Below are 26,610 nucleotides of genomic sequence, written 5' to 3'. Positions count from 1 at the left end.
GACACCCTAATTCTTAACATAGGCATCTTTCAGGTCATTTGAATCAATGGTCCTATTGATGTGTTCTAGAAAAGACTTTATACAAAAAATTAATTTGCAAGCTGCAAAATTCCTTATACAGCTAGCAGTTTTATTCTTTAAAATTTCATACTTTAAATCAAGATATATTTTCCTTTTTTCACTATGACATAAGCTTTATTAAATTATTAGCTTTAATTCCACACACACCCTACCCTTGATAACTCAATTAATAGTTATAATAAAAACATTTGTACTTGCTAACGATGAAAAAGTTGAATGACGCATTGGGTGAAGTTTTAGAAAAGGAGGCAGGATTGATGCTTTGACTCTAGTTTTCCTACCAGGTAGACATGACATCTTTCTGAGCTTTGGCTTTCTCGTCTATAAAACAAGAGTTTTACTAAATGATCTCTCTCCCAGAACTTCTATGGTAATACAGGGAATGGAGAAGTATAATCCAAAGCACTAGAGTATACAAAAAGAAAGTGGACATAAGTTCTGTGAGACACATGCAGGGTCACATGTGGACAAGCATTCACTGATTCAACACACATTTAAGAGCAATCTAATAATATCAGTGTAACTCATTACAAGTTGCTACGAAATACATACACAGAGGATGCTGAAGACCACGGCCTTCACCTGAAACTCACACTTCAACTAGACCTCAATTAGAAAGAGAAGACATACTTCTAGATATCAAACAACTGGAAAATACTCACAGGATATGTGTGTGTGTGTGTGTTGTAAATACACAAAGATGAGATGATATTGACTGGGGACAGTGTGGATACAAAGGATAAATGCAATGTTAGGGAAGGATCAGCATGTAGCAGAAATAGTGAGGGATGCCTCTATGGAGAAGGTTAATTGCAGTCTTATTATGAAGGGACCAGCAATCAGAGACCATGGAAACAGAAGGAGGGTTAATGAACAAGGGCCATGTGGCAAGAAGCAGAAGAAACTAAACAACTCCATGGCTGGTGTCAATATCCTCCTCTAATAGTTGGCTATATTTTCAGCAGCCTGAGAGCCAGCATGGAGGCAGAAGGAGAGAGAATTCATAGGGTGGCCAGAGAGATTCCTGGGACAGACAACAGAGACCATGACTTTTTAAAGAATTTAGTGGCTGAGATGGTATAGCTATTACACTAGATTTCAGCAAGCCAAAAACTATGTCCCAGGCCCCTCAATCATAAAAAATAAAATACAATTTTTTAAAAAGAAAAAGAAATTTCCTTTGTTGTTGACATGTCCAGAACTTCTGCCTAAATTCCCCCCAGTAAGCCCCTTACTTATCTGCAGCCTCCTGGATAGGTGGAGGGTGAGGGAGGCAGAGGCTGGCTTCTTTCTGGTCCTGATGTCAGAGAAACAGCAGGAGACGACTTCCTAGCCACCTGACTTGGAATGCTAAACACACTTTCCAATAGCAACTTTCTTATCCATATAGGTCAATAGGTTCTATAATGTGGAAGGTGACGTGAATAGACAGAGTGGAAAGTTTGGGATCATCTAAAGCAGAGTGATTCATAACACAGTTTCCAAAGTCAAGTAGACCCAAATTCAAATCCCAGCTCTGCCAAGTTCAAATTGTGCAAACACTAAGTAAATTAATTAACATCTCTGAGACTCAGTCTGTTCATGTGAAAAATGGAAATACTACCAGTTATCAGCTCATGATTCTCATGTTGTGAGATTTGACTAAGATAATACATGCAACGCGCTTAACCCAACTTGAAAAATGGCTGATTCCAGGCTGGTGATAGGGAAGTATAAGCCCGGAACATGAATCCATAAAATAATTGAAAGTTTGATGAGAAACAGGCTATTGACAGCTCATAATACCTCACCATAAGATACTTATTAGTTATGAAAGGAAAAAGAATAACTTTGTATATAGTGGAGAAGCATGGCAGGTATCACCATACACAAGGGATCTAAGAGCAACATCAGTAACAGGACAAATCAAAATCATGTGTGACCTGATCTGGTGAACAGGAAGGCCCAGAATCACTTCTCGGAGGGTCCTGCCAAAGGTGCAGCGCCTGAGCCAATTACGACGAAGTGGCGGACAAAACCAAATCAAGAGAAATTCTACAAAATGAATGGCCCATACTCTTCCGAAGTGCCAAGTTCATGAAAACCAAAAAATGGCTGAGCAACTGTTCCAGACTGAAGGAGACAACAGAGACAGGACAACTAAATGTAGCATGGGACTTCCTCTGGCTCCTTTTGCAGAACATTCTTGGGCCCCTTGAATGGGGTCTGGGGATTAGACGGTAGTAATGTGTTACTGCTACTTTTCTGATTTTCATGGTTTCATTGGACTTTGTAGAAGAATGTCCTTATTTGTAGGAAAATCAGAGGTGGTAGGCAACAAGTTGGCAACTTAATCTCAAATCATGGAAAAAAAAAACCTTTATATCATACTTGCAAAGTTCTATGAGTTTGAGATTGTTTCAAGAAAAAAAATTAAAACAAACCTGTGAAGGAATAATTGTTAAAATTTCTTTGGGTAGCCTACTATAAAATTTAAACAATCATAAAAGCCTTAGTGCAGGGATTGGCAAATACAGTTGCCTAACATACGTACTGCCATTAGAGAGGTGAGGGGAAAGGGAAAAGGGAAGGATCCCACCATGGCAGGGCGAGGTGCCCCTTTCCACCTTCTTTCCCACAGATGATCTGGTTCTGGGTGTAAAGGCAGGAAGCCAGGGGCTGGGGAGGGTCAATGGGAAGAAGTGGGGAGAGAAGGAGAGCTACGCAGTGACACTCCAAGTATTAGTGTGTGTACTTATTAAATAGCTGGTCAATAACTTGGATATGCAGATTTAAAACTTCTCATCTGTGTTTCATTTAACTTTTGAAATTCAGTGTCCATGGAAGAACCTAAAAACCTAGCCTGTCACCTCTATTTTCAGGCAAATGTCAAGCAGCTGGCAACTCATCTTCAAAGAGACCCTCCTTCCCCTTTCCAGAAGAGTAATGGCAATATGGATTGAGTTATTTACTACGTCAGTTCTTTTGAACACTGCTTCTAGTTCATTTCAGACTTTAATTTCCTTTTAAAATTTGCTTTACCACCGACTACAAAGTCACCTCTTTAATCATGTGGCTGTGGTGAACTTCTGGATATATTACTGTTTTTTCACCAGTCTACAAAGCCAGCCACTTCTTTTCCTGATGTACCTACACACAGACAGAAGATGGATATCTGATAACTTGGTTAGTTCCTGCTCTGTGGAGCATCCTCACAGATATACTCAAACCCCACCTTATTCTACCTGTTGCTAGAGCTCAGACTTGTAGGACTCTCAACTGGGGATAGAAATGTCTACTCTAGGGACAGATTGGGGATGCTTTTGTGAGTGGGACCCAGGATGTAAACATCCTACAACACATGGAAGAATCCCATATATCAGAGAATATCCTTTCCCCAAATTTCAGTAGTGCCCCACATCCCCAGGGAGTGACTGTGGCTCAAAGGATTCTGGAAGGAGCGGGAACGGAATGCTGAATCCCACAGAGGTGTAACAGATTGATTTGCTGAGCGCGGAAGAATTGATGCTTTTGAACTGTGGTGTTGGAGAAGACTCTTGAGAATCCCTTGGACTGCAAGGAGATCCAACCTGTCCATCCTAAAGGAGATCAGTCCTGGGTGTTCATTGGAGGGACTGATGTTGAAGCTGAAACTCCAATACTTTGACCACCTGATGTGAAGAGCTGACTGATTTGAAAAGACCCTGATGCTGGGAAAGATAGAGGGCAGGAGGAGAAGGGGATGACAGAGTATGACATGGTTGGATGGCATCATCGACTCAATGGACATGGGTTTGGGTGGACTCCGGGAGTTGGTGATGGACAGGGAGGCCTGGCGTGCTGCAGTTCATGGGGTTGCAAAGAGTCGGACACGACTGAGCGACTGAGCGACTGAGTTGAACTGAACTGAACTGAAGGCATTTTTGCTATTGATACCTGCATAGTGAATGCCCTTCAAGGGGGTCACCTGTTTGCACCATGCATTCCTTTTCTCCCAGGCTTTGAGAAGGTTTTTTATTTTCTCAGCGAGGGCCCCAATCCTAATAATTCTGGCATTATGTAAATTGGGTGGAATTTCCCTTTTTATTTCAATATGCTTTCCATGGTGAGTAGATCTCTTTAGGATTTGAAAGAAGAAAGGAGGAAGGATGGGGCTTGACATCACAATGCTTTTGCATGCATTGCTTCCAGGGCAACTATCTACCAGAGGTAAACTGTTAAATTTTCTTTGACCAAAGGGAGTAGTGATAATATATAGATATTTAAGATTCTTATAGACCTAAGAACTACTTTTACATCTTTAGTAGTTATAGATGCTATTTGAGTTTAGCAATCCAAGACAATCAATTAGTATGGAGCATTTAAGATTAATTGTTGTATTCTGAGATTAATGCCATTAGCCTTCAGAAAGCCAGATATTTAATGAGAGTTTCTCCCAGTGAATATTCCAAGGCTACTACTTCTGTGGTTGATAAATGCACAGTGGTATTTTTATCTCTGTGAAACATTTTAGCTTTCAACTTTTTTTCTTTTAGATGGATTTGATATTTAGAACTTTGCCTCCTCCATGCAGAAGCATCAATAGCCGCCTACTCTGCCTTATTTGTCCAGAGTTTCTTTTACCAGCAACTGCTAATTGGGAGGATCTGTGGCTTCAAGGCTGTATAGAGCTGACAGAAATCTAACCTAACACTTAATAAAAATATGGAAAATGATCAGGACTTAAAGAAAGAAGGAATATGTGGTTTGTATAATCTCCTATGTTGCTTGGGCGGTGGGGAGGGGAGCTGCCCCTTTCTCAAGGAGCTGCATGGCACTCCCAAGGGTAGTTCTGTTGCCTCGGTTTGTCTGTTGGAGGCTCCCTGGGTTCTGTGTGGCTCTAAGAAAAAGTCACAGGCATGAGAACAAGGAGAATGGGAGGAGGGGGACACGTCGTGGTGAGTGGTGGTCACTCACTATCACACTTTGGATGCACTGACTCATCTCCTTCACGACAGCAGTCAGAGGCCTCCCAACGTCCCTACATGGGTGACCTACCAATTTTAGTATAGCAGGGGCTGTGGCCCAAAGATCTGGGGCACCCCTCTGTTAGGCTGCATCTTCCTGCTCCAAACCTCACTTACTTTTCCTTCCTTTATAACCTCTTCTTTCCTCTCATTCTTGCTGCCTCATTCCATACTCTGTGGGGGAAAAGAGGAGTGAGCAGGATCACTGGATGAACAAGAACAAGTTCTACCTCCAGCCCTACAGACCTCAGAGAAATCAAACTGGTGCTGACACCTCTGCATCCTGACTTCTTTCCTGATTCCTGAGCATATCAAGAATGATCCCCCCTCAAAACCAGGACTTCCCTGGTGGTCCAGTGGCTAAGACTCCATGCTCCCAATGCAGGGGACCCAGATTCAATCCCTGATCAGGGAACTAGATCCCATGTGCTGCAACTAAGAGTTCACATGCTGCAACTAAAGATTCCACAGGAAGCAACAAAGATCCTGCATGCTGCAACTAAGATTGGTGCAGCCAGATAAATAAATAAATATTTTTTAAAAAAGAAAAGAAGGTTCCCTCTTCAAAATCTTTGCACTTGCTGTTCCTCCCCATGGAACATACTTATTCCACATATCTGCACAATCGGTTTCCACACCACCATCAAGTCTCTGCTTAGATGTTTGTTACTTCTCAGTGAGGCCTTCTGTATTAGTTAGGATGGCCTAGGTTATGCTACATAACAAGCAAATCCCAAATCTCATAAAACAACAAACAATTATTTCTTACTACTTGCACTCTGTCATACTACTAGCGGATCTATACTATCCTTGCCCTTACCCTAGAACCCAGGCCACTACCTCAACATTGCTTAGTGACTATAGCAGATGGAACAGAGCATGGTAGGGCAGACAGTCACTGGAAGACCACTGTCATTTCTGTTCACATATCAATGCCAATGTTAAGCTGTATGACCAAACCTGATTTCAAAAGAATGAGGAAGAAAAATTCTCCTATAGGGAGAAGAAGAGATTACTGGTGAACAGTAATTCAGTCTGTCACACTTTTCTGGAGCACACTATTTAAAACTGTATTTCTTTCACTTCCTAGATCCTGGCTGTCCCTATTTCCCTTGTCTGTCTTATAGTTTCCATATAAACCTAACAGCATCTAATAATACATGATTCGTTTGTTTACTGTCGATCTTCTCCTACTCAAGGGTTTTTGTAACTCTCATTATCTGTTGTATCACCATGGCCAAGCACGTGGTAGATACATTTTAAAAGTTTTGATGTTTTGTTTTATTTGATAAGTTTTACTTTCAAATGTACATGTAAATGTGTGTATTACTATGGTGACCAGTTCTTACTAGGGTGACTGGGACGTCTGCCCAGGAAAACCTCAGTTTGTGCCTATTGTCTCAATTATTTATTAATAGTATATTTTTTCACTCTCAAAAGGGCCCTGGATTATATCCACTATATGAACATATGAATCATGATATATTACACTTATAAGCTGATGCTGGAGGAAGGGGCAGATACATCTTGGTCAACAGTGAGACATTCCACCACACACACCTGGGGGCAAGATAGGGGAGGATTGAGTTTTGATGCCAGAAATAATCCCAGTCTGTGGTATAAATAATGTACCTACAGATTTTTGTTTGTTTGTTTTTACTAAACCTTCTGTGGATTTGTTCTATTGTATTCCAAGAAAATCCTCTTTTTCTACCCCTGCTTTTTCACACCTGGTATTTTTCCTACCCACTTGCTATCTAAGAAATTTTGATTACTGCCCTGCAAGTGAAGGGCTTCAGTTCACTCTACTCTATCAGCAACTTGCTTAGATTCCTCTTTCTGGTTTCATCTGGCTGTCCCCCGCCCCTCAAGGAATAGCATCAGCATTGTTATTCCTCATCTCATTAGTAACACAAAATTAATGACCAGAAAAACATAAGCTTAAGCCTCCTTTTGCCCAATGGCTTATACATTTTAGAATCTGCAAACTGTTTCTTTAAGGGACATAAACCACATACTCATAAGGAAAGGCAAGGAGATGCTGGTATTAGGATATTTAATCCAAATTAACACTTCAAAGGATGGATGGTGTGGTCAGGTGCTTTTGAAACCACAGTCTAGGTCTGTACTTACATCTTTTTGAAAGTAAAATAATGGATGAATCACCCAACAGATGCCAAGGGCAGAGAACAGAGTATTCTAAATGGCAACTGCTGAGAAATAAAATAAATGCTGAGAAAATTTAAAAAATATGTGTCATAGGTGAACAGCCCTAAGAGTAGGTGCCCAGAGCAATTAACAAAGGTCAATCTCTACTGTCTGATTTATAAACTATCTTACTTTTACCTTGGCATTTAATATTTTTTCTGAAGAGATTAAATTCTGAAAATTACAGAGAACAATAATATCCAAGCTCACACCACTCCAGATTGACAATTACCTAATGACATATTTGCTTCAAATCTTTTTTTCCTATTAAAGAAGAATTAAACAATTCAATTAAAGTTAACATATAAGTAGAAATTCCCACATAGAAACTGATTTCTTCCAGCCCATTTTTATACTTTACATATATAAGTATCCATAAGCAAGATAGAGTGTTGCTTTATGTGTGGTGGTCTTTTCAATTTTATTTTCAAGATACAAAGTTTTGCTTTATAGTATTCTAATGTAGGAATATACTGCATTAGTTTTCATCCATTCTCTTGCTGAAGGCCATGTAGATTGTGTCTAATTTTTCAGTATCACAAACATGGCCTTAGTGAGCCCTTATGTACTTGTGAAACTTTCTCTGGAAATACATCCTGGAGTGGAATTGCTGAGTTGAAGGAAACATGCGTTTTCAATTTCACTATATCCTGCCAAATCACTTTCCCAAGTGGTTGCAGCATTTATAGTCCCACCAGCGCAGTCTAGGTTTTCCTGTTTCTCCATAGCTTTGTCAAACCCTGATACTGTCAGACGCTTCAAGCTCTATCTCCTTATTGGGTTCACATTTCCCTGATTACTCCTATGCTGAGCTGCTTTCCACATGGGTTTCCTTGCTATAAACTGTCTGTTAATGTTCTTTACCATTTTCCTTTCGAGTTTCTGTCTCTTTTCTATCTTTTTTTTTAATGGCTTATAAAATTATAAAGAAAACAATATGTTTTCTGACTTTTCTCCAATTAATCTCAAGACCAGATTTTTCCAGACTGAAGGAGATTTAAAAAAAAAAAAAAGTAAGGATGAAAAAAAAGACTACATGAAAAGCCTCAAGTCCTGTTTTTGTTTTAACCGCAAACCTGTTTCCCAAGCAAAACAACCCTCTAGGTGTTAGTTTATCACTACCAAAAAGTGATACTGTGTTTCTACTCCATTTAATAAAAAGTCATGATCCAGGGGCCAGGAACACATCCAGATTATTGAATCTCATTTTCCAGACAAGAAAACTGAGACAGGACCAAGTCTCCAGAGTCACCTGATGAAGGGACTGGCAAATAGAACACACAAAAAAGGCTAATAGGCTCATTATTTTTCTTAATTAAGATCATTTTCGTATAACTACCATTTGCCACAATGAGGACCGCTGATGGTGATGATGGGCCAGGTAGGGCGTTCAAGAGTCTCCCTAGATGATTCATAATCAACATTTAGAAACCACAAGCTTAGATACTAGGAATGCTTAACAATTCTCTTCTTTACTATGAGACTGAGGCTTAGCCTGAGGCTTGATTTTAAAAACAACTTGAATTTGGCTTTTCTTTTTTTGTTCAGTGGCTCAGTTGTGTCTGACCCTTTGGAGACCCCAGTGGACCCCAGGTGAAGGTTTCCCTGTCCTTCACCATCTCTCGGAGCTTGCTCAAACTCACATCCATTGAGTGGGTGATGCCACCAACCATCTTGCTCTCTATCGTCTCCTTCTCCTGCCTTCAATCTCTCCCAGCATCAGGGTCTTTTCCAGTGAGTCAGTTCTTTACATCAGGTGGCCAAAGTATTGGAACTTCAGCTTCAGCATCAGTACTTCCAATGAATATTCAGGAATGATTTCCTTTAGGACTGACTGGTTTGATCTCTCACAGTCCAAGAGACTCTCAAGAATCTTCTCCAACATCACAGTTCAAAAGCATCAATTCTTCAGCAGTCAGTCTTCTTTATGATCCAACTCTTACATCCATACATGACTACTGGAAAAACCATAGCTTTGACTCTACAGATCTTTGCCAGCAAAGTAATGTCAATGCTTTTTAATATGCTGTCTAGGATGGTCACAGCTTTTCTTCCCAGGAGCAAGCCTCTTTTAATTTCATGACTGTAGTCACCATCTGTAGTGACTTTGGAGCCCAATAAAATAAAGTTTGTCACTGTTTCCATTGTTTCCCCATCTATTTGCCATGAAGTGACAGGACTAGATGCTATGATCTTTAGTTTTTGAATGTTGAGTTTTAAGTCAGCTTTTTCACTCTCCTCTTTCACCTTCATCAGGAGCCTCTTTAGTTCCTCTTCACTTTCTGCCATAAGGATGGTGTCATCTGCATATCTGAGGTTATTGATATTTCTCCCAGCAATCTTGATTCTAGCTTGTGCTTCATCCAGCCTGGCATTTCACATGATGTACTCTGCATGTAAGTTAAATAAGCAAGGTGACAATATACAGCCTTGATGTACTCCTTTCCCAATTTGGAACCAGTCTGTTGTTCCATGTCTGGTTCTAACTGTTGCTTCTTGACCTGCATGCAGGTTTCTCAGGAGCCAGGTGAGATGGTCTGGTATTCCCATCTCTTTAAGGATTTCCACAGTTTGTTGTGATCCACACGGTCAAAGGCTTTAACATAGTCAATGGCGCAGGAGTAGATGTTTTTCTGGAATTCTCTTGCTTTTTCTCTGATTCAATGGGTCATATTTTGTTAAGTAGCAATTAAGTCACTGGAACAGAGAACCTGACCCTTTCACTATTAGAAGAGCCATGGGGAGTCACCTGGTTCAACTCTCCTCACTTTCTGGATCAGAACATTTTAGCTAGAGCTGGAACAAGAACTGTGGTCCCCACAAACATAGAGAACAGATTTGTGGTTGCCAAAGGGAAGGGCTGGTGGGTGAGGGATGGACTGGAAGCCTGCAGTTAGCAGATGCAAATTATTACATATTGAATGGATAACAACAAGGCTTGCTATATAGCTCAGGGAAATATATTCAATATCTTTTTTTTTTTTTTTGGCTGCGCACAGGCTTCTCTCATTGTGGTGCATAGCCTTAGCTGCCCTGAGACATGTGGGATCTTAGTTCCCCAACCAGTGACTGAACCCTCGTCCCCTTTATTGGGCGGCAGATTCTCATCCGCTGGACCAGCAGGGAAGTCCCTGTACTCAATATCATGAGATAAATCATTATGGAAAAGAATATTTTAAAATATATGTGTGTGTGTGTGTGTGTGTGTATAACTGAAACATTTTGCTGTACAATAGAAATTAACACAATATTGTAAACCAACTATACTCCAATTTTCAGTTCAGTTCAGTCACTCAGTCGTGTCCAACTCTTTGTGACCCCATGAACCGCAGCAAGCCAGGCCTCCCTATCCATCACCAACTCCCGGAGTCCACCCAAACCCATGTCCACTGAGTCGGTGATGCCAGCCAACCATCTCATCCTCTGTCATCCCCTTCTCCTCCTGCCCTCAATCTTTCCCAGCATCAGGGTCTTTTCAAATGAGTCAGCTCTCCGCATCAGGTGGCCAAAGTATTGGGAGTTTCACCTTCAAAATCAGTCCTACCAATCAACACCCAGGACTGATCTCCTTTAGGATGGACTGGTTGGATCTCCTTGCAGTCCAAGGGACTCTCAAGAGTCTTCTCCAACACCACAGTTCAAAAGCATCATTCTTTGGCACTCAGCTTTCTTCACTATCCAACTCTCACATCCATACATGACTACTGGAAAAACCATAGCTTTGACTAAATGGACCTTTGTTGACAAAGTAATGTCTCTGATTTTTAATATGCTATCTAGGTTGGTCATAACTTTCCTTCCAAGGAGTATTGTCAAAAAGAAAAAAGAATGGGGAATACATGTAACTCCATGGCTGATTCATGTCAATGTATGACAAAATCCATTACAAATATTGTAATTAGCCTCCAACTAATAAAAATAAATGAAAAAAAAGAAAAAAGAACTATGACCCCTCAACCTCATCCACATTCTGAGCACCAGGAACCCTGAGATGAGATGACCAGGTGAGGCCATCACACAAGGGACCTAAGCTTCTTCAGGAACCTTTGGGAATTATGAGCTTCAAGGTATCATTTAAAACAATCATTTTAAAGTATTTCCCCCCTCCCAAACTATTTTTAAAACCTCATTTACATGGGAATTTTCAGCAAATTTGTTTCATATCCAGGCCTAGCTAGTAAGGAACAATTGTGAACAGAAAGGAAAAGCAAATGATTTGGATTTAGGTTGCTACAGCAACATCACTATTTTGAATATAGCTGTTTATTTCAGCAGAGTTAATTTAAATGTGAGTGGCTAATTAAGATGATGCTTGCAACTTTAACCTTAACCTTCACTGTAAGAAAAAGTAAGCACTTTAAAAATGATGCTTGAAGTGTTGCTGGAGACATACTTAGTAAGAAGATCATGCTCCTCTGCTGGAGAAGCAGAAACCTGATCTGTTTTCTTTGAAGAAGGCAGGCCTACTCACAATCTGTCCAAATCCACAAGTCAGTATTTCCTAACTGTAAGATTTAAAGGGGAACAGAATTCCTACCAAAACCGAGCCAGTTCCACTGTTGACATCACCAGCAAGACTTTCTGAGACTGACAAGGAAAGTCAGTTTCTCTACACAGCAGTATTTTTGTTAGATGCATGTTTATGTAAAGGGCTTCCCTGGTGGCTCAGCAGTCAAGAATCCATCTGCAATACAGGAGACACAAGTTCAATTCCTGGGTTGGGAAGATCCTCGGTGAAGGAAATGGCAACCCACTCCAGTATTTTTGCCTGGAGAATTCCATGGACAGAGGAGCCTGATAAGATATAGCTGATGGGGTCGCAAAGATTCGGACACGACTAAACAACAACAAATACTTGTGTAAACATATTTCACTCTATATCAAATCAAAGTCAAGTATATCTATGAAGTGACAGACTGAAAATTGGAAGCAAACAGACCAGACCATATTTATGTATGTAAATATATCACTGAATGTTCCCTCTTCAAAGTGATCACCTTAGGGGGCAAGGGTAAGCTCTTAATTTAAAAATGTTGATGCTGCTGAGACCATTTTGAAGTTTCTTTAGAAAATGTCTTTACTTGCTCTGGAAACTTCTTCTGTATGTCCTTATTAGTGGCAAATCTCCATTCTTGGAGGACAGAACTAGTTTTTTGGAAAATGTCAAGAGGCATTAGGAACAAAAACTGATAAATTATGTAGGTGATCATGCAGGGTAACAGGGCTTAGGTTAAAAAACAAGGTTTATCTCCAAAAGGAAATTACTTTTCTTATGTCTCACATGCTGGTTCTAAAAGCAGTTCCCACAAGGGAACTTCAAAGTTAGTTCTATGCAATGGCAGGCAGCATGGTTTCAGTGTACATATATTTTCACATCTGCTAAAGGACAGACTAATGTGGTTTTAATTTCTGGCTATTGTAAAAAAAAAACTCTCATAATCATAGATCAGAAATCTGAATGCTTTTGTCCTGACAGACAAGACACTGGTGGACTTTGTATTTAGAAGACTTGAATTTGAATCCTATCGTGGCCACTTACTGGGTATGTGACCATGGGAAAGTTACTTAACACCTCTGAATCTCCATGTCCTCATCTGTAAAATGGAAATAACAGCTCCTGCCTCATAGGACCATTGTAAGAACTAAATAATCTTTCAGTATAAAACCTAGTGTGGGACCTCCCTGGTGGTCCAATGGTTAAGAATTTGCTTGCCAAAGAAGGGGATATGGGTTCAATCCTTGGTCTGGGAAGATTTCACAGGCTGTGGGGCTACTAATCTTGTGTGCCACAATTACTGAGCCCAAGCGCCCTAGAGCCTGTGCTCTGCAACAAAAGAAGTCATCACAATGAGAAACCTGCACACTGTGAAGAAGAGTAGACCCCATTTCCCGGAAATAGAGAAAGTCCATGCATAGCAACAAAGACCCAGCACAGCCATAAATAAACAAATGTTTAAAAAGCCTAGTGTGCAGTAAGTGTCCAACAAATATACACTACTTTATAATTATCACAGTGACAAGAGTTAATACCAGCAGCACAGTTGTTACATGTAAGTATTAAGCTATATGTCATTTAGCATCTAGGGTTGTGTTTTATTTTTTCAGCCACTCTGTATGTAGAATCTTATTTTCCTGACCACAGATCAAACCCATGCTCCCTGCATTGAACACACAAAGTCTTAATCACTAGACCACCAGGGAAGTCCCAGTATCTAGGATTTTAAAAAGTGAATTGTAAATGCTGCTGTAGGTCTTCTCTGCAGTGATAAATGAATATCATAAGCAAAGTCCAGATGAATAAGCATTCATTTTGGACTAGAAGGAATATCACTTTTATCTATTGCCTTATCCTGGCATCAGAATTGGTGGGATGAATCAGAGTGAACATTGCCCATCTCACAGCAGTAGGACTATGACTACAGAGAGGTCCCAAGTGCACGCTATGCAAAGCAAACACAATCCCATCGTGGGTGGGAACAGCAGGTGTCTCAGCGTGTGGGCATGTCACACACAGAAGCTCAGGCTGCTGGAACCCTCATCTGTCCCCCAAGGTGCACCAGCCCCAGAGTGTGGGTGGGACTGAAATGACTCAACCTCCAGGGAGTCTCATGGAGGAGGGGGGGTGGTTTTGGAAATAGATGGAGATCAAGTGAAGAACTTCAGGGAAAAGTTTATATTAATAAATACATTGAAGAAAGAGAAACAGGCTGCTGGAAAAAAAAAAAAAGATTGAGAAACTAGGGAAGAAATGATCTGGGTTCACAGAATGACCCCCAGCTGACACAGAAATGTAGTGTGACTTAAATTTTAAAAGGGAAGATTAAACTGGGAAATACAATGAGAACAATTAAAAGAGATATTTCTTAATTTCCTTCTCTCTCCTTCCTTCCCCCACTAACAGCTAAATCTAAGAAGGGCAAAGCTTTGAGCTTTCTCTTCTGTAACAAATAATTTCAGAGAACACAGAAAACTCAGCAGAAGTAGGAAAAAATCCGTAAACAAAATTTTTATAGAGTATAATATACAGCCTATGCAGAAAATGCTTATAAACAGAAGAGAAACCTGTAGAAAGCTGAGGCTGACTGAATGACAGAAAATATGGGATGTGGGGGTTTAGGATGTATTTGTGTAGAAAATGTTTCTAACATGGAAACATGAGCTAGACAAGGACTAGGAGGTACAAATATGGAACTGAATTTCCACCTTTACAAGGACATGGCAAATAGACGCTGTGACCAAACATCTAAAAATGCTGGGTAAAACTTAAAAAAAAAAAAATTTCTTATAATGCATGACTGAGTTGGGATAAAATAAAGAAAGTCCTGAGAGACCAAAAGGAAAATAAAAGGGGGTAGTCCAAGAGCAAAGTGAGTCCTGAGCTGGTGCCTAGAACCTAGTATATCAGTTTTAATGTCCACACAGCATTCAGGACAGAAAGCCTAGATCATAGGAAGATGGGGGCCTGAAAGGAAGCTCATCGCACAAGGCTGAGAGTCCTGAAGCTCCACCCTCAGAGAAAAGATGAACTAGAAAAAAAATATGCCATGAAAAGGGTTGTAGAAATTTCCCTGGTGGTCCAGTGGTTAAGACTCTGAGCTTCCACTGCAGGGGACATGGGTTCAATCCCTGGTCAGGGAACTAGGATCCCACATGACATGCAGTGAGGCCAAAATAATTTTTTAAATAAAAAATAAAAATAAAGAAAAGGGTTACACTTAAAACAAAAACAAAAACAAACTTGTCTGTCTTGTCTTTGCTCTAAGTGGAGAGAAAAAAAGAACCATCTCACCAGAGATATAACCGTGAGCCAGACCTCACATATACATGTGGCCTGAGTTGAGATTATTTTGTAGTCAAAATCCTCTAAGCCAGGTATATATTTTAATATGGTTCCAGACTGAAGTGCACTCTTATGTTTGGAGAAAGCAAATGCAAATCCTTTTAGAAGACTGTACTCTCAACTCCAAATCTCAAAAGAAACTTACATAAAGTTCCATGGAATATGAGTTTACAACAAAAAAAAACACTCAAAAAACACACATTGAAATAAGGCACCTTTATTGAGAGGGAAAAAACAAAAGAAACAGCACTGGAATGAAACTCACGGAAACAGATCACTGAAATTAGCACAGAATATAAAATAAATATGCTTGTATTAAAGAAATAAAATAGGGAATAGGAAATTTGACTAAAGAACAAGAGACTGAAAAATAAACAGGTAAATCAGAAACAGAAGTTTAAAAGCTTAGGAAAATGTAAAATTATAATAATATTTATTTATACTTCAGTAGCTGGGTAAAAATAGAAGATTAGACACTGCAAAACAGAGATTTACAAAATGGAAATCAGATTTGAAGATATTACTCAGAATTTAGCACAGAGACACAAAGAGAGAAAACAAAACAAAAGAAAATTAAGAGATGTGTAAGTCAAAGTGAGATGTTCTAATTGGAATTTCAGAAAAAGACAATAGAGAGAACATAGAAAAGGCAATGCACAATAAGTTAATGGGTGAGAATGTCTTAGAACTGATAAGAGCATGAATTCTCAAATTTAACAATCACAATATTTGCAAGCAGGTTAAATAAAAAAGATATTACTCCACTGCTTTCTTGCTTGCATTGCTGCTATTGAGACATCAACGATCAGCTTAATTATCATTCATTTATAAGCAATCTGTCTTTTCTTTATGGCTAGTTTTAGGATTTTTATTTTTGCCTTTGATAATCTATTATCTTGTATCTATAGGGCTCTACATTTTGTTTCCCAAAAATTTCATTCTGTAATGAGTTAATTATGCAAAGTCATTCCACTTCAAAGTTGTTCTAGTTGGTTTTATTAAAATATGTAGACGCTTTTATTAACAATGTTTTGCAGATGTTATTTTCTCTCTCTCTAATCAACTGTTTTCATATGTTTTTCAAAAATTACTAACTTGATCTTCCTAGGTCAGCTCATGCTGCTACTCTAGTGCCCTCAGCATTACAATACTAATTGTACAGCCACTGACCTACAGACAAGCACCCTTTTAGAAAAAAAGGAAAACAATTAGTTTTACTGTTTCATGATATCCACTCTCTTTGAAGAGATCATATAAAAGAAGCAATATAGCTTAATTTTAAGAAAGTAAATTTTCGGTGCTTCCCTGGTGGTGTAGTGGTTAACAATTTGCTTGCCAACGCAGAGGACATGAGTCTGATCCCTGGTCAGGGAACTAACATCCGGCACACAGAGGGGCAACTAAGCCCATGCGCCACAACTACTGAGGCTGCCAGCAGCAACTACTGAAGCCTGTGCACCCCACAGCCTGTGCTCTGCAACAAGAGAAGCCACTGCAATGAGAATCCCAAGCACACACCGCAACTAGAGAGTAGCCCCTGTTCAACCTAACTAGAGAAGACCTGAGCACAGCATTCATGACCCAAAGCAGCCAAAAATAAAAAAAAACTTTTTTAAAAGAAAGTAAACTTCCTTTTAGCTAGTCAATGAATTATGCCAACCATAAGAAAATAAACAGAGACAAAGGTTATGACTCACAAGTTATTAGTGGTAACATTTACAGCTTTATTGATCTTTCTGTTACCTAAGGTCCTTCTTAAATTTATTCCATTTCACATATAAATAAAATCATTTTCTTCATAAACCTAGGAAGGGGTATCAATTTGTAGGTGACAAGGAAGAAGGAAAAAGAGGAAAATGACCTAGTTATACTGGTCATTCCAGACAATTACTTTTTTGACCTCTGAGTGGCAAAATCTCAATTGTATTTGAAACTTCAGCTCCTTTTAAAAGGAGCCCCACAAATCCCATGCACACAATAAATTTTTCATGCACATTTCTGTTTTCCTATACCTTGACCTAGGTAGTAGCTAATTGGGTATATATATATGTTTTTTTTTTTCTTTTTATGTATGTAAAATCCACCAAGCTGAAACACAAAAGACTCATGTACTTCACTGTATAGAAACTGTATCTAAATTTAAAAAATATTTACACACACACACACACACACACTCCCTGTCTTCAATAAGTCTTGAATATGGCACAGACATTAAGTTTTTTTAAAAAAGATTCACAGCTGATTCTAATGTTTAACATTTAATGCTTGGTTAGGTTCAGCTGCCCCAAGACACCTAGAACACGTGTTAATTAAAATAGCCACCCAGCAAATAATTGTTTCAATAAACATATGAATGAATGAATGAACTAACAAACTAATAAATATCTACGTTATTCATGGTTGTAGGTATACCATTGATTGAGGTCAGAAAAAGCTCTAAGAATGTCAAAAAGGGGAGGGGGGGCCTGCCACATGTTTTGGGCTTCCCTGGCAGCTCAGTGGTAAAGAATTCACCTGCAGTGCAGGAGATGCAGGTTCAATCCTTTGGTAGGGAAGATTTCCTGGAGGTGGAATGGCAACCTGCTCCAGTATTCTTGCCAGGGAAATTCCATGGACAAAGGAACCTGGGGGGGCTACAATCCATGAGGTCACAAAGAGTCAGATATAACTGAGCAACTTAAGCACGCTACATGCTGTAGGCCCGTTAAATGCCTTATTGCTCCTCATTACAGCTCTATAACGGAAGGTTACTGTTCCTGATCTTTAGTTGCAGCCAACATAAGTCACTCTGGCTACCTTAAACAGAAAGAGAGGTATAACACAGCTCATGACATTGTTGGGAGAACTGCAGAGACAGACTCTAAGATGAACTTTTAGGAGTTACTCCTCAAATCACTCAGCAGAACTGGACAGACAAAGGTGCTGCTGAAACCTAAAAACCCAGGAAGCTGCTGCTACAAATGCTGCCCCAAACTCAGTTTCTGCTACAATTTGGAAGTTCTCAATCAGGAAGCTGCCTGTCCAGTCAGGAAGCTATTACTATAGCGGCTGGTTTTGGAACCACGCTGCCTCTGCCATTATCCACACCAGCTAGAAACGAAATGAAGGTCCAGGCCCCATCTGTCTTCCCACATAACCTAGGCCTGAATTCAGGGGTTTATAGGAATGTATTTGATTAGTAGATCTAACTCCAGAATACTAGCTGTAAGATCTCCAACCCTGTGTAAAGCAAGAGAGAATGCTAGGAGGAGGCTGGAATGGGCATTAAGTGGGCTAATTAATAGATAATGAAACTGAATGAAGCATAGAGATTAAGAAACTTGGTCAAAGACACACAGCTAGTGTGACAGGGCCAGGATTCAAACTCAGGAAGTGGAACCAAAGACTAATAAGGCATGGGAGGAAGAAATGTTGCTCAGTTTTGTCTGAGTCTTTGCAGCCCCATGGACTGTAGCCCGCCAGGCTCCTCTGTCCATAGGATTCTCCAGGCAAGAATACTGGAGTGGGTAGCCAGTCCCTTCTTCAGGCGTTCTTCCTGATTCAGGGATCGAACATGGGTCTCCTGCATTCTTTACCACTGAGTCACCTGGAAAGCCTGAGACTAAAAACCTGAGACTAAAGCTGGTGGTATATTCTGTTATCTGATACTTTATTTCCACACATTCTTAGCACAATTCAGTTCGTCAATCTGCCTTTCTGTCTCTCTCTCTCTCTCTCCATCTAGTCACCCATCCATCCATTTCTCTCTATGAGAATGACCCCGATGGCAGAATAAAAACATTAAACTGTATCCAATATAAATACATCAATAAGTATGGACTAAGGCTGAGAGGAGTGAGAAGGGTCATTTCCAAATTATAGGGTGGACATGTTGAAAGTTCCCCACAAAGGAGAGTGTGTCAGCTATTTTTTAAAGACTGTAATTCAGAAAAATGCTTCATTTGACATGACAAGTTATAAACTACAAATCAGTTTGGGAAGGGTAAATATTTGCTGAAGATTAAGTGCATGGCAAAGGTACATCATTAAATCTGAAATAATTAAAAAGTTCAGTTTGGTATCATATACGTCCACTCCATCTTTAATGAGCACACAGCCTCAACAACCATGAGCCATAGTCCTACCCATGGTAAAGAAAGAAATGATAAATGTCTTCAGCATGACTTCCAATAAAGTGAGCCTGAATTAATTATTCTGTATGCAAGTGCAAATGAATTTGGTTAAACAAATGAGACTACCCACCAAGGATATCAGCCAGATACTGGACTGAATTCACATTAATCAAATGTACATCAGACTGAATCAGTGACATATGCATAGAAGCAGGGCTGCTTAAAACTCATATTTTGATTCCTAATTTTTATGTTTTTAAAAGTAATATAGGCTCAGAGCTTTTATAAGTCAGATAAGGCTAAAAGTCTGACAATGAGCAACAATACTTCCTGTCTCCTTCAGCATCTTACCCATTGCTCAGAGTCTACATTCCAATTTGCCGTTCCTTCTGCTTTTTAAAATCTTTTTATGTCTAATGAACATGAACCTATATGATAACTTATCAATCTTAAGACACTATATGTTGACATTAGGCCCCATCACACACATGCCCCTGTGCAGACTTATCTTCCCCTGTTCTGTAAACACAATTATGCCCAGTTTTAAAATTTTAAAATCAACACTTAGAGTTTTAAGTTATGGTAACTATATAAAGTTGTCATTGCTTTATTGTACAATATTACTATTTTTGTGCTTGTTATTCCTCTTTTACATTTGCTTGCTTTGCTACCTACACTCCCCAAGAGCCTCTCAGTGTAACTTCCACATGTCCACTTGGCAGAACAGCCTCAGCTCCCAGCCTGCTGAGCACTTGCCTCAGCAGCTCTGCACCCTCAGGCTCCAGGCCTGCTCCATGGCTGTTGACCCAGGTCTCCCCTTGTTGCTTTCCTAAATTTTTTGTATTATTTCAATGATGATTTCTTCTACCCCACTTTCTGTTTTATTTTTTGCAGATTTCTTCTGCTCTATCATTATCACTTTCTTCTGAGTTCTTTGTTTCTTATTCATCTTGGTTTCTACATTTTATGATGGAGGATTTCCACAAATATCTGCTAATCATTGGCTGTGAGTTCATAATTTAAGGGTGAGGCATTGAAATACTAGCTGGAAATTCGTGCCATGGGTAGGGCTTATAGATTGGTGGACTTCATGTAGGGTGACTGATATTCATTCAGGTTTTCCAGAGATGGATCCACTCATCTCCAAAATGGCCATGAGGATGCTGTTTTAGATGCAAAGGCCCAGACAGTCCTCTCTGAGGAGATGGCATTTAACTAGGAAGCCCTACATGCAATGAGAGAGGAAGTAATGCGAAAATCTGGGGCAGATGGGTTTCAGACAGAGGAAATGGCAAATGCAGATTCCCTGAAACAGAGACAGCTTTAATTAGGCAGCATCAGGATCAGCCAGGGGGCCCCTGTGGCTAGAACAGAGGAAATAATGGGAAGACAGAAAGAACGATGTGCATTTAGAGCTTGTGGAAACAATTTTCACATAGACTTTGTCAGAGACATTAAAAAGCCTAGTATCAAAATATTTCATTATAGTTTATAAAAAGGAATCTGAATCATTTTCACAGTACTTGACATCAGACAAAAAAAGATCATGGTGACTTGCCTTTGTTTGGTTAATCAGGCAAGCTAACAGATATGTGAAATTATTTATCCCTGTTCAACCTTGTGAAGATTATGAAAAATGAGAATCTATACCTCATAAACACTTACACTAGAGACACTGAATAAGATATAAATCTGTTCACACATCTGAGCTAAATCAAAGGAAGCAGCTCACGTTGTTGAGAAAAATTGAAAGCGTAAAAAAAAACCCGACCGGTTGCCAAGGCAACAACAAAAAAAACTAGACAGAAAATATATTTTCCATCTTAAGCACAATCACATTCAAAAGCTCAGTATCTTCTTGCCCTGCTTTTGAAGTTTTATTTAACCTTCATTCAGTTATTCCTAGAGATGGGGCAAGAATTGAGAATCCACAGAACTTGGGTCTTTGTCAAAGCTGGGTGGCAGCAATGTACTAGTAAAAAGTATTTTAAGGGAGGGGAATAAACCCTCTGGTTCACAAACTAAGGCATAAGAACTACCTTCTTGAAATTATTCTTTGACTTTTCCTGGATGACACGATTTTGCAGAGAACTTCCACTTATGAGCTGGACACCAAATGGTTACTGAGAGACTAGAAGGTCAAATAATGTGCTGGAGAATTTCCAGATCCTTCCCCTTGAACTTGTGCAATTTCAAAGGGTGACTCAGAGCTGACATTAAACACCATCTGTGCTTCTCCACCAGACACCCTGCTAAAAGCCCTGCTGTCCACAGGCTGCCAAACTCGGTCTTGACTCTCCCCTCGCCAGCTTTCTCTATCCAGAGGCTCCATTGCTTCTTGGAGTACCTGTGCTCCATCCTCTATGAAGCCTGCACGGGTTCCTGGGCAGAACTGACCCGCCCACCCCACAGCCCCAGGGTCTAGTATACAGCACCCAGTGGTTCTTCCACATTTGCTGAAGGCCTGTGCGTAGCTCTTTTCTTATCTGACTGTGGCTCCCTAGAGACAGAGACCCTGTCCTGGATATTGTGGTACATGTACCCCACACAAGCCTGGGGAAAATGGTTTCAGTGAATAAAACAGAATGAATTAATATACTGCTCTAGATTTTAATGCTAAAGAACAATCTCAAAACACCATCAAAACAAGTAGCGGGAAGAATCTGGTAAGCTGGTCATGGGTAGAGTGTCTGGCTCCAGCTCAGGCCCTGGCCGGCTGTGTGACTAGTTGAACCTTCTTGTTTTCCAAACTGTGTCTGCAGAATACCACCTGTGTCCAGAGGGTAGCAGGTGTTTATAAAAAGGGGGGCTTGCAGGTGAGATGCATGAGACGAGTGCTCAGGCCTGGTGCACTGGGAGGACCCAGAGGAGTCGTGTGGAGAGGGAGGTGGGAGGGGGGATTGGGATGGGGAATACATGTAACTCTATGGCTGATTCGTGTCAATGTATGACAAAACCCACTGAAATGTGAAGTAATTAGCCTCCAACTAATAAAATAAAATTAAAAAAATAAATAAATAAAAATAAAAAGGGGGGCTTGAAGTTCAAGGTGGTGGGGTTGAAAGCATAAGGCAAGTCTTTTTTTATTTAAGGCAAGTCTTTTTACTGTAGACCTTTGTGCAACAGTGTCTTACCTGGAGGATGGAAGGAAGGAGAACAGGCCAGACACCTGATAAACACTGATTCTCATTTTGTTGCTCTTCTCATCCATCTACATTCTGTAGATTTTTTTCTAGAATGACTGCATACTATTTTAGTTAAAAAAAAACTATTTTATTAAAAGAATTAGTCAAATTAGAATGTAACCTAATTGGATAATGATTCCTTTTCTAAAGTTACACACAGTTAGTTTCACTATCAATTTTTTTCCTTAATTCTGTAAAGTTGTATACAGGATAGGAGAACCACTCATCCTGGGTGAGGGAAAACACTACCATAAATCTTCCTCCTGGCAGGTGGTTCTGTTCTGGCCTCCAGAGGGCTTGGGCTTGAATAGTAGCTCCCAATCTGCTTTCCCCAAAACTGAGCACCACCTTCCTGACAATGAGGGCATAAATACCACATGTATGAACTCACCCTTAAGCAGATATCTGCATTCCATGGGTCACAAAGATGAAGGGAACAAATGTAAACTCGTGAAGTTTTGTCTCCTCAGTGCCAAAAATAGCAGGCACACCTTAGATGAATGGGGTTCCAGGCAAGAGAACAATAGGGCCACTCAGGTCAAGGGTTAGACAAAACAGAAACGATAATGGTGCAAATTCAAACTTTAACCTTTTTCTCTTTTCTGTAACTATGTCCACAAGAACTAACTTTTCTATAACGTTAAGTGTGTGTATTTCTCTCTCTCTCTCACACACACACCACAGGACCCATTTTAGATGGACTGTGTTCAGGACAATCATTTATAATAACAGGGTGAAGCAGAGGCCTAGAGATGGTGCAAATGTCATGAGACCCCCCAGGCAGAGCTGAGCTGAACAAACCATGTTCCCATTAAGTTATTTTAAAGGTCAAAAGAAACTGTCAGAGTTAGAGACGTGATTTTTCTTACCAATGAACAATCTCATTTAGATGAGTATAATTTAAATACTTTAAGAATCTAAAGAGAAACTTGGGACAAAACTCAGAGGAATCTGGAGGGAAAAAACCGAAGCAGAAGGGTCTATTTTTAGGACTATTTGAAGAGGAAAAAGAAAGAGTCCCTTGGACAGCAAGGAGATCAAACCAGTCAATCCTAAAGGAAATCAACCCTGAATATTCATTGGAAGGACTGATGCTGAAGCTGAAGCTCCAATCCTTTGGCCACCTGATGCGAAGAACTGACTCACTGGAAAAGCCCTGATGCTGGGAAAGACTGAGGGCAGGAGGAGAAGGGGGTGATAGAGAATGAGATGGTTGGATGGCACCATTGACTCAATGGACCTAAGTTTGAGCAAACTCTGAGAGATAGTGAAGGATAGGGAAGCCTGGTATGCTGCAATCCAGGGGGGTTTCAAAAAGTCGGACCTGACTGAGAGATTGAACAACAGACAGCACTGTATGGTGTGTACACCCAGGGGGATGACGGGTGGGGAGTGGGAGCTCCAGGTGTGACAGGAGGACACACCCACCAGCCTCACAGCACAAGGGAAGGGAAGGCAATGACCACCTGGTTCCAGAAGCAAAGAACAGCACAGACTGAGACAAGTGCCTAGAAACCTCAACCTGGAGAAGCAGACCTTCTCTAGGACTCTTGAGCAGAGAACTAGGATTAATGGAATGATAAGGTCTAAAAGATGTTAAAGTCTGAAAAATCTAAAAGATCTCATCCTCCTTTCAGGATGAAACTGAGAACAATACTATTAAGTATTTTGGTAAGCAGGATGATGCTATCCTGGAAGAACTCTATTCCTTTTTCAGTTATTTGGAGTATAATGTACCCACCAGCAATGCTGACCTCAAAAATAAAGCAGTGGATAAGAAGCAGCTTGAACAGCATACTAACACATATATATGGAATTTAGAAATATGGTAACGATAACCCTATATGCAAAACAGAAAAAGAGACACAGAAGTACAGAACAGACTTTTGAACTCTGAGGGAGAAGGTGAGGGTGGGATGTTTCGAAAGAACAGCATGTATATTATCTATGGTGAAACAGATCACCAGCCCAGGTGAGATGCATGAGACAAGTGCTCGAGCCTGGTGCACTGGGAAGACCCAGAGGAGTCGGGTGGAGAGAGAGGTGGGAGGGGGGATCGGGATGGGGAATAGGAAAAAAAAAAAAAGAAGCAGCTTGAGTTAAATATCATGACATACTCTTCTATGGCCCAGCACTTCATCTAAGCTACCCTTTCACACATGGAGAGTAAAGAAAACCAAAACAGAAACACATGCCACTTCTACTCTATCCAAGGATCCTTTAGAAATGTAGAGAAGTGTCTCCTAGATTCATTTCCATTACTCTTAGGAAATTTAAAAAAAAAAAAAAAAATAGGGGGAGAGGAGGACAGGAAACCTGAAAGTAATGCATTAGAAGAAAAGCAAAAGAAGACAGTATAGCAAAATAGTAAGAGTTTCTCTTGTGTGTTTTTATATTTTCCATCTTCTACAGTAAAATGTAAACAAGAAAATGTTTAAACAGAGAGTGATCAAAGGGATTAAAGAAATCAAACTGAGACAACTCAAAGGAAGCAACACAGCTACTGTGACTTAAAAGCAAATGCTTGCTCTGGCTCAGGCATGGTCTCTGTTCATCTTCCTATCTCTTCAATGACAACAGTCATTTGTCAAATATTTACTAAGTGTTCTTTTTTTTGGTGGTACACCGAGACATGTGGGATCTTAGTTCCCCAATCAGGGACGGAACCTGGACCCCTTGCAGTGGAAGCACAGTCTTAACCACTAAACAGCCAGGGAATTCCCCTCAAATATTTATTAAATGTGCATCAAATGCCTGACCCTAGGTAGAAAAACAAAAGACCCTGGTGGAGCTGTTGTCTTCCACAAACTTGTAGCCAAGAAAGATACAAAAGAAATACAACACGGAGAGCACGATAAAATGCTAAACCACGTTCTTTTGATGACCGCTGTAATCAGAGCTTCCAAGAATAGAGTCACAGGGGCCATAAAGAATTCACTGAACCAGGACCCCAGACCCAGCTCCTAAAGGAAATGGGGATTTGGATAAAACTCCCATGGTTCTCCATAGAATGATCACAGCTAAGTGGTTTCAACTTGGTAGCTCCATGGTTTCTCTGAATGAATGAGACACACATGTATCTGAGAGTGGAACTGCTGGGTTACAGAGTATACAAATGTTCAACTTTTAGAAATCCTCAAAGTAGGTGTCATAGGATATATGAGAGTGAAGGGCCTGACTCTGGTTTGGCCTGTTCCTGGCTATAATGATGGAGTCTTATATCAGGCCTGTCCAAATCTGATATATCACCGAAGATGGTGAGCCCTCAAACCACTCTATTTTCATCTACCTTAAAAATATTGTCTTCATAGACATTGCCAGCACTTATTTTTTCCTAGAGAAAAGGCTGTTAAAACTAAGAGGGGCAGAAGAAATTGCACTGTTGTTAAAGGCAAATTATATTATAAAGGACAAGCTGTCTAGTAAAACAAACTTATAATTACAATTATCTTCAAAATAAATCAAATTATCTGTATAAACCCAACCACTCACTGGTAAATTAATGGAAAAACATGACAATGCTGAGCTTTTAACTGCCTCTATTGCAAAACCCCCAAACCTAAACTTCAATTATCAGGCAGAAAAGAGGCAATTAGTTTGCAACAGATGTATCAGTAAAAACCTGTTACAGTGGAGCCCCAGAGTTACTAACTCCCAAATTTATGAAGTCCATCTGTGCAATTTTTACAGGTTTTCACTTTAGACAATCCTTCTTAGATAGTCCCTCCTAACTAATTGCTTTTTATTTTGCTTTTGAGTCTTAAAAAAAATATTTCCAGTATATATGCTTCATATGAGCTCTGTTATCTCAAACTCCAAGTTTAATTTCTTTTCCAGAACATTTTTCTTTCCATTATATTAAACCTCAGGAAAATACCAGATGACAAGATTATTGAGCAATGATAGGGCTTAAACAAATTAAGGCTTCCAGGCTGTGTTGTTACTTCTTGTTTCCAAAAATCAATCTTTTTCCGGCTACCAAACATCACTTGTGACCTTTAAAAAGCACTCCCTGAAGTTATTCATTCTTCAGAAAATCTGGTTAGACTATTATAGTAGTGAATAATGTAAAATGATGCCAATGTTCAATTATAAGACCTGCTAATGATTACTACATATTTTCAGTATTACTGAATAGGATTGAAATGGTTCAAATATCAATCAAATATATTTTGCTTGGTACCATCAAATGAAACTAC

The 26,610-nt window shown here is 39.9% G+C and overlaps 1 protein-coding gene across 2 annotated transcripts in view; it reads right to left on the bottom strand.

Annotated features, from left to right (window-relative positions):
* SHLD1 (shieldin complex subunit 1) overlaps positions 1-26,610 on the bottom strand; it is a 107,466-nt gene that overhangs the window by 7,881 nt on the left and 72,975 nt on the right. Inside the window, exon 3 of one of the 2 annotated variants that reach the window (XM_065921476.1) lies at positions 5,184-5,240. The exons of the other annotated variant lie outside the window; for it this stretch is intronic. Within the exon in view, the coding sequence (XP_065777548.1) occupies positions 5,215-5,240 (26 nt within the window). The 3' untranslated portion in view covers positions 5,184-5,214. The remainder of the gene's footprint in view (positions 1-5,183; positions 5,241-26,610) is intronic. 2 annotated transcript variants of the gene reach the window in all.

The sequence above is a fragment of the Muntiacus reevesi genome, chromosome 2, assembly GCF_963930625.1.
Source record: "Muntiacus reevesi chromosome 2, mMunRee1.1, whole genome shotgun sequence".
NCBI lineage: Eukaryota > Metazoa > Chordata > Mammalia > Artiodactyla > Cervidae > Muntiacus > Muntiacus reevesi.
The sequence above is the reverse complement of the archived record's forward strand: the minus strand, read 5'-3'. Positions and strand labels throughout refer to the sequence as shown.